Source organism: Mesoplodon mirus, assembly GCF_964341445.2.
Source record: "Mesoplodon mirus genome assembly, chromosome: 5".
Taxonomy (NCBI): domain Eukaryota; kingdom Metazoa; phylum Chordata; class Mammalia; order Artiodactyla; family Ziphiidae; genus Mesoplodon; species Mesoplodon mirus.
The window spans coordinates 74,176,031-74,185,573 of NC_138980.1; the positions used below are offsets into that span (position 1 = coordinate 74,176,031).

A 9,543-nucleotide genomic window follows, 5' to 3' on the forward strand; every position below is an offset into this window, starting at 1 on the left:
GGACACGGGTTCAAGCCCTGGTCTGGGAAGATCCCACATGCCGCGGAGCAACTAGGCCCGTGAGCCACAACTACTGAGCCTGCGTGTCTGGAACCTGTGCTCCGCAACAAGAGAGGCCGCGATAGTGAGAGGCCTGTGCACCGCGATGAAGAGTGGCCCCCACTTGCCACAACTAGAGAAAGCCCTCGCACAGAAACGAAGACCCAACACAGCCAAAAATAAAAATTAATTAATTAATTTAAAAAAAATACAGATTCCCAGCCCCACTGTAGACTTTTAAAAAAATGGTTAAGATGTTATGTTTTATGTTACATGTATTTTACCACAATTAAAACATTTTTGAAGATACATAATTTTGAATAGGAGGATTTTTAAATAACTTGCCCTCCAATAGGGACCCACAGTTATACTGTAGATCAGAGACTGCAAAAGAGCACCCTGTATGGTTCTTAAAACTATGAATTGCCAACATTTAAAAATCAGGAGATGATACATAATAATCAGGATTTCTGGCTTCTTTGAAAAATTGGATGATTTGGCAGCATAAGTCCAAGGGTGTCACATGGCAACAGTCAGCTGGAGCTGACCAGTACTTGCCACCTGGAGACACGTCACTCTGCTGCAGTTTTCTGCAGCCCCACCATCTGTGCTGTTGTCACACCTTGCCCATCTCACTCATTTTCATAGCCAGCATGACTCCCTAAAAATAGTGATTGGTTGGTGAGTTTTCTCCTGCTTAGTGAACACTAGTACAGTGGTGTCTCAATCCTCCACCACCTAGTTTCCCTGTGCAACCCTATAACAGAGAGAAGTTTAAAACTCAGAACCTCATGTATTTAAGGTACTAAAATAACAAGTCACTTGGCAGTTCCTCTGAAACCTTCATCTAAGCCCACACTTCCTCAGTGTAGCCCAAAGGAGCTGAGGAGAACCAGAACAAACTCTCTCTATGAAATCTTCTGGGGAGAGAAGGCTCTGCCAGAACTCAGCTTTGGTTTTGAAAGCACCATTTTAAGAGCACCTTGATCCAGTCTATTGTGATTCCTACCTCACTCCTGCAGCAAGCCACGGTCACTCCTGCAGTCTCAAGGAAAAGGGCTTTCAAGCGTTCAAACCAGGCATGTCTAATGAAGAGTCCAAAACTTTAGCACAAACAAAACCAGACATGGTACAGGAAGGCTGCCACTAAAGTCCCATACTACTTTTATCCCACCTGTGCAGAGCTGTGACTACCCCCATGTAAAAGGCTTGATGGGACTTCCCTGGTGGTCCAGTGGTAAAGAATCTGCCTTACAATTCAGGGGACGTGAGTTCAATCCCTGGTCAGGGAACTAAGATCCCACATGCCACGGGGCAACTAAGCCTGCGTGACACAACTACTGAGCCCGCGTGCCTCACCTAGAGCCCATGCACCATAACTACAGAGCCCACGTGCCCTGGAGCCTGTGTGCCACAACTAGAGAAGAGAAAACCTACACAACACAACTAGAGAGAAGTCCGCGCCACAAGGAAAGATCTCGCATGCCTCAACAAAGATCCTGCATGCCGCAACTAAGACCCAACGCAGCCTAAAATAAATAAATAATAAATAAATCTTTAAAAAATAAAATAAAAGTCTTGTCTACCTCCTAGATGCCTCTATTTCACATACAGAACTACATCCAGCTTTGGAAAAGGATTCTAGGTAACAATTCATATTTGGTACAATCTGTGTTAGATACTCAAGGTAGTCCTAAAGCCAGGCTTTCAGGCCACCAACACAGAACCACTTTGGGATGCTCACTGAAACTCTCCATTATAAGCAATGGCTTACACTTCCATTATGTGTGCTAAGGCCAGGGAAGAAGGAAGTGTGTAGTCTAGAAGGGGGCCTCATTTGCTCCCTTCTGGGGTTATAGGTCAGAGCCTAAGGTGCACAAAGGCTGATTCCCCTGATCACACCTATTCATACATGGCCCACCCAGGGTGTGAAAGGACACTCTCACCCTTGTGGGATGTGAAGGAGAGGCCATGCCCATATGTTATGTGGCTGTGACGGATGATTTTTGGTTGCCTTCCTAGCATCTAGGTCCCTCTTACTACTACCTAGGGCCCCAACTTTCTCAGGTATGAAGTTTGGGTGGGATGAAGCCCATCTCCAGCTCCAGGGAGAGCCAATTAGTATATCTCATACCCCTGGCCACAGTTCAAGGGTGAACATGGGATCAAGGGTGAACAAGGCTAAATTCTTGGACTTTTAATTGAGCGATCAGAAAAACACAATTTGCTTTCTCCTGAGGCTCATGAACAGGGTATATATAGATTCAGGAGGTTGGACATCATCTTGGGTCCACAGTGACCCAAGAATGGGTCACTGCCTGAGAATGAAGACAATGGTCACTGAGATAAGCAACATAAAGGAACCTCCACCCTGGATCATTTGGTTGTATGAGCTAACAAATCCCCCATTTGGCAACCAGTTTGGGTTAGGTTTTTGATCACTGGCAACAGAAAGGATCCTAATTGAGACCCCAGTGAACACAACTTGACCCAGCTAAGTTTTGATGGTCTCTGCTCTAATCACCAGTATTTTCAATTCCTTTTAAGACAGATCAACCTGGCTACAACTGCATTAGAGTTTACTTGACGTGAAAAGAAATTCTCGATATTTACATATTTTAGCATAAAATTCTATTTAGTGGCTTACATTATACTTCTTTTTACACAAATCTTTTAAAAGGAAATTCAATCTTCTGATTTTAAGAAATGCAAATGTGGGGCAATGATGTATCCACCTAAGGATTTTCTTTTGTAATGGAAAATGTTTTTAAAGGTGAAAAATAGGGATTTTTTTTATTATCAAAAGATAAAAGTAAAATTATTTTTTAAGGTACAGGCATTGGAAACAGTTTCACTATATGCCATTATTAAGCATTCTCTATCTGATTGTTAGAAATTATTCATTTCCTCAAAGAGAGAATAAATTGGTTGGGGATGAAATCTCATACTATGCACATTCTTTGCCAAGGCAAACGCTCAACATTTCAGAGCCATGAGAATGCTTCTGCATTTGAGTTTGCTGGCTCTTGGAGCTGTCTACGTTTGTGTCATTGCTGTAGAAAGTCCCATGAATAGACTGGTGGCAGAGACCTTGCTACTGCTCTCCACTCATCGAACTCAGCTGATAGGTGACGGGGTAATTTTCTTTTTGATTCCTACAGTCTTTAAAATATATAGGTAATCATTTGTGGTGGCTAATTTTTAAAGATCTGTCATTAATCATGAAATTATGAGAGTGTTAGTACTATATAACTGATAACCATATTACTAGCAAGAATTTTACTAAAAGTTATGAGTGCTAGAGTGCTTTAAACATGAATATATTTTCTTTCCTTTTCAGAACTTGATGATTCCTACTCCCGAACATACAAATGTAAGTTAAATCAAGATTTGATAAATGATTGAGTGAATAAGTAAATTTCATATTTTAAGCTATAAAGCATTAGTTATCGCTGGAATGATTTAATTTTCTCCATTTTGTTTTTGTGTGTGTGGATGCAAATGTATGTACTTATAAATATTAGGAATAACTTTACAAGTAGAATTCATTAAACAAGTGGATCAGGCCCTTTGGTGATGTCAGTTCTCCATCTCAAAGAGCCTCATGTAAGGCATTCTTTTTTTTTTTTTTTTTAGGTATTTAATGTCTTTTTCTTCACTATATGCTTTTTAAATTTTATTTATTTTTTTAATTGAAGTATAGGTGATTTACAATGTTGTGTTAGTTTCAGGTATACAGCAAAGTGATTCAGTTTTATATATATATATATATATATATATATATATATATATATATATATATATACACACACATATGTCTGTTCTTTTATATATATATTATTTTTCAGATTCTTTTCCCATATAGATTATTACAAAATATTGAGTAGAGTTCCCTGTGCTATACAGTAGGTCCTTGTTGTTTATCTAGTTTATATATAGTAGTGTGTATATGCTACTCTCAAATTACTAATTTATCCCCCCCCACCTTTCCCCTTTGGTAACCATAAGTTTGTTTTCTATGTCTGTGAGTCTGTTTCTGCTTTGGAAATTAGTTCCTTTGTATCATTTTTTAAGATTCCACATATAAGTGATATCATATGGTATTTGTCTTTCTCTTTCTGACTTCCCTTAGTATGATAATTCTAGGTACATCCATGTTGCTGCAAATGGCATTATTTCATTCTTTTTTATGGCTGAGTAGTATTCCACTGTATATATGTACCACATCTTCTTTATCCATTCATTTGTTGATGGACATTTTGGTTACTTCCATGTCTTGGCTATTGTAAATAGTGCTTCTTTCTGGAAGAATTCCATACTGGGTGAGAGGGGCCTCCTAGTCTCCATTCAACTCTATCTATGGCTTTCCTCTCACTCTCATGTCTTTCTGAAAGTTTAGCAAGTTAGGTTTATATTTTTAAAATCATGGTCAGTAGACATTAAAATATACAATGAATGCCCTATATTAATATATGTGTCATTTCCACATATTTAAATTATTATGACCATATAATGGAATTGTATACATTTGGAGTATGTCATGGTTGTATTAAAATGTAAAATATATGATTTCATTAGTCTAAATAGAATAAAATTACCAGCTAGAACTACAAAAGGAAACTCATGGGAGCTCAATCAGTATTGTAGTTGCATTATACTTCCTAAACATTTTAATTTCGGTTAAGGAGTTAATTTATATCATTTGTAAAACTCCTCAGTAGTTATATAAACTTTATCTACTTTTGGAAATTATATCTCAGTGTGAAGTGGTTTGCCACTTGGAAAAGGAACAAGTAAAATATTCTTTGGAGAAGAGAACTCATGTAAACAACACAACTAACTTCTGGAACTAAATTTTTATACCTTGTTTTGATTATTTATAGTTTTTAAATCTTCCTCATTTAGCACCAACTATGCATTAAAGAAGTCTTTCAGGGAATAGACACATTGAAGAATCAAACTGCACAAGGGGATGCCGTGGAAAAACTATTCCAAAACTTGTTTTTAATAAAAGAATACATAATAGACCTCCAAAGAGTAAGTTAAAAACATTTAGTGGAAACTTAAGTAAATTTGTCTGGCTCTGCCTATGTTTACAAGAATTGACAGTTTCCTGCAATACTTACTGTCTACTCTTTTCACAGAAGAAGTGTGGAGGAGAAAGATGGAGAGTAAAACAATTCCTAGACTACCTGGAAACTTTTCTTAATGTGATAAACACCGAGTGGACAACGGAAAGTTGAGACCAACCTGTCTCACTGTAGCGAAAGATTCTGGAGGAGGAGAAGGATGTTTTACTGCAACAAGGATGAGGGCCAACCAAGGGTGGGGCCTTAATATTCAGTGTAATGAAACTTCAGAGGCAAAGTAAATATTTCAGGCATACTGCTACCTCACACAGGCAGAAAGTATAAAAACAAAATATTTGAGCTGTATTTCAGATATCAGAATCATTGAAGTATTTTCCATCAGTTTGCTCTAAGCAAAATAGATATATACTTTTATCTATCTTATTTAACATAACATTCTGTAAAATGTCTGTTAACTTAATATTATTTATGAAATAATTGAGAACTTGGAAAATTAATATTTATTTCACCTTAGGCTATGTTCCAATAAAACAAAAATAGACAACTCTGGTTCAATTTGTTGCTGGCCTTTGTCTGACTTCTGCAGTGAGCACAGTCTGTGTGAGAACATGCCAAGTTTGGAGAGCATTCCCATCTTCCAGGTGGCAGAAGTCGCAGGTTGCTAGGCATACCATGGGTGGATGAGATCTAGCAGGACTTAGTGGGGAAGTGGGTAGCAGGGACATGGGCAGGGGCTGGAGCCTGGTTTCCTCTCCACGGTATACCCAGAGCCTAGGTTGGTGCAGGTAAAATGGGAGGTGATGAATGAATGATTATAAGGGCCTTCCAGAACTGGCCAGAGAATTAAAATGAGTTTCACGGCTTCCCCTGGGGAGGAAGGCAGTGTAGGAATCTGTATCTAGGTCTCTTCCCAGCCTATGAGAAGAATGTGGCAGGCCAATCCCACTGCCAGTTTGGGGAAGAAACGCTCCTTGTGGAGCCCAGAGCACTGTGACCTGGGGGTTCTTCACCTCACCTGACATTGTGGCATAACAATAGTCAGAGAAGCACTGGTAGGCAGTTATATTGGGGAGGCTAGGTTCTAGAGGTGCCCATCATCTGTATTCCCAGGGGCAGAGCAGCATTAGGCAGAATAACACTCCAATCTGCCTGTTTATGACTATCAGTACCATAATTGGAAGTTCCTCTGCTTGAGGAAATTTCTTAAGGATTCAGAAAATATGTTCTTTAAGATATATTTTAAAACTGAGACCTGGAGGAGAGGCCCAGTAACAATATTCAGCTATGCCATTAATTCCTTCCTTCGCTTACTGATCACAGGCCCTACTGCATGCTGGGAGAGAGTTGTGGCCATGTGCTACAGGGCCTTACAGATGGTGCCATTACCCTGGGCATTATCTGCATAGATTGCACATGTTGCACTTGACTGCTTGTGTGAAGCAACTGCTCCTACTGTTTCTGGGTGTGGGAGAGGGGCCAGGGCAGTCAGACACAGATTCCCAGGTGGGAGAATGCAAGTCCTTTTGTGCAAGAAGACATATTTCCCTTCCAGCACAAACACAGGTATGGTAGTCAGCACTCTGCTGTGGCTTAGGCTCCCAACTTGTGCACCCACCAAGCCCCAATAGCTGGGGCTGAGATGATGAAGAGGTGTCAGCACAGTACTACGCTGACTGTTCTCGAAACTGACAGGAAACAGGAAACTCAATTTGAGAAGAGACTGAATGTCAATTTAATTCAATTCAGCAAATATTTATTGAGCTCCCATATGTTCCAGGACTGTTCTAGGGACTAAGATTCATCAGTGAATAAAAAAGACAAAATTCCCTGCCCTTGTAAACTTATATTCTCTCTCAAAAAAGGTCATTTTCTAGCCAAGATATGGAAGCAACTTAAGTGTCCATCAACAGATGAATGGATAAAGAAGATGTGGTGTATATATTGATATATATGTACAATGGAATACTACTCAGCCATAAAAAAGAATGAAATTTTGCCATTTGTAACATGGATGGACCTGGAGGGTATTAGGCTTAGTGAAATAAGTCAGACAGAGAAAGACAAATACTGTATGTTATCACTTATATGTGGAATCTAAAAAGTTAAACAAACAAGTGAATATAACAAAAAAGAAACAGACTCACAGATATAGAGAACAAACAGTGGGGAGGGGAAGGGGGGCAATATGGGGGTAGGGGATTAAGAGGCACAAACTACTATGTATAAAATAAATAAGCTACAAGGATATATTGTACAGCACAGGGAAAACAGTCAATATTTTATAATTACTATAAATGGAGGATAATCTATTATACTACATATAGAATTTTGAAAAATTTGGAATCACTATGTTGTACACCTGAAATTAATACTGTAAATCAACTATACCCCCATTAAAATAAAAATAAAATTAATTTGGCAGGAAAAAAAAAAGTTATTTTCCCACTTTTTTTATCAAGGTCCAATATAGTTATTGTGGATTTAAGGCTGGAATATCCTAAAGTCCCACTAATGAACTCTTACCAATCTACCATCTCAGAGAAGCTGAACGCAAACAGGGCTGTATGAAACTAACCAAAATGGGACTTCTTAGACCCACCAACGATTTTTAAGGCAGAAACAATGATTCTTCAGCTGATTCTACTTTCCCTGTAAAAGCAATGCCAACCAGATGGCCCCTGGACAGAAAGAGTGGGATTCTTACAAGTTATATCAACTGCTCCCTCACCTAGCCTGACTACTGTGGGGCTCCAGAACCTAGGGCATCAAAGGAGAGGGATTTGGAAGGCTCCAGGTTACAGGAAAACTTTCATGAGTCTTGCTTTTCCTCTCAAAGCTTATCCCAATAAAAGAGCATCTATTTGCGCTCTGTCTTAGTGATGTCGCTGTTATTGCCCAGTGGGAGGAGCCAGAGTGAAACATTAGGCTGGGTTTTGGAGGGCCACAGAGGAACCTTTCCAGAGAATACCTCAACACAATGCATCTAAAACCAAAGTCCCTCTTTGTAATCCATCCTCATCCCCTCAAACCTGCTGCTGCTGGTCCTCCTTGTCCTTCTTTCTCCTCTTCCATTGAGGTTCCCTATTTGGCTAATATAACCATGACTACCTTCCCATCACCTTTCTGGAAGACTCCCTGACTTTTACCCTCTGTGCCCTTCCATCCACCATTCAGCCTCGGAAATGTCTCTCCAATTCCCCCTCTCCATCCCCGCTGCCTCAGTTGAGGCCCTTGCCTCTCACCTAGACTCAAGCCATCACCAGCTCCCTACTTTAGGCTCTCCTCATGACTGTCAAGTCAGGGCTTTTGATAAAATACACTCACGGCCATTATGTCACTTCTGGGCATAAAAACCTCTGGCTCTCAGGTCCATCTCCTTCACTGGTCATACCTTTGTCCCCTCCAAGCCCTGCCATTCAGAAATACAGGCATCTCTCACTAAACATTGCTGGCAAGAAAATGCTAACCAGGAGCCTCATTCTTATTATTTAAATGGGAAAAGTTTTCATGCATTACATCTCAATCCAAAATCCTCAACCAATTTTCCAAGCATAAAACACAAAACACAGTAAAATTCCTGTGTATAAGCAACAAGCTAACATGTTAGGTTGTAAAATATTTTAAAATTTATTTCTGTATTTATTTATTTAATCAATTGTGGTAAAATAAGGATGTAAAATATTTAAAACTGTACTTCCTGATCACTAAACCATTAATATGGCCTCTTTATCCATATAACATGCTACATGTCCCTTTAGTTGACATTCAGAGCCTTTCCAATTGTCTTCTGTGAACTTTGATATGCTACCAATATATTTGGAGTAAACCTAAAGGCTTTCTCTGTTGAGCTCCCTCCCTCATCACTTTGTTTAAAAATGCATTGAGTTTGGGGGACATATATCTAATATTTTCCCTATGTAAGTATTGGTAGAAAAGGATTGTATTGAAGGGCATATATGTTCTTTTTTTTTTCTATTAGTTCTTTATTACAGATCTTTAAATTTTATTTATTTATTTATTTATTTTTGGCTGTGTCAGGTCTTAGTTGCAGCACATGGGATCTTTCCTTGTGTTGCACGGGCTTCTCTCTAGTTTTGGCATGCAAGCTCCAGAGCATGTGGACTCTGTAGCTGCGGCCCGCAGGCTCTCTAGTTGTGGTGTGTGAGCTCAGTAGTTGCCCCATGGCACGTGGGATCTTAGTTCCCCGACCAGGGATCAAACCTGAGTCCCCTGCATTAGAAGGCAGATTCTTAACCACTGGACCACCAGGGAAGTCCTGAAAGGCCTATATGTTCTTTGAAGAAATGTTCTACGTGGAAAACTGGGGAGAAGTTCTGTAGGGTATGCTAGCTCTTATTCTTCCCAGAATACCCAGGAGTTTTTACACCTCTGTGCTTTTGCCCACACTGTCTCA

General features: G+C 39.6%; 1 protein-coding gene across 1 annotated transcript; it reads left to right on the plus strand.

Annotated features, from left to right (window-relative positions):
- The first annotated feature begins 2,554 nt into the window (after positions 1-2,554).
- On the plus strand, positions 2,555-5,453 carry IL5 (interleukin 5). Its single transcript, XM_082620718.1, has 4 exons — positions 2,555-3,175; positions 3,380-3,412; positions 4,945-5,076; positions 5,184-5,453. The coding sequence occupies exons 1-4, from the start codon at positions 3,032-3,034 to the stop codon at positions 5,280-5,282; spliced, it is 408 nt and encodes a 135-aa protein (XP_082476844.1). The 5' UTR covers positions 2,555-3,031; the 3' UTR covers positions 5,283-5,453.
- The last annotated feature ends 4,090 nt before the right edge of the window (positions 5,454-9,543 follow it).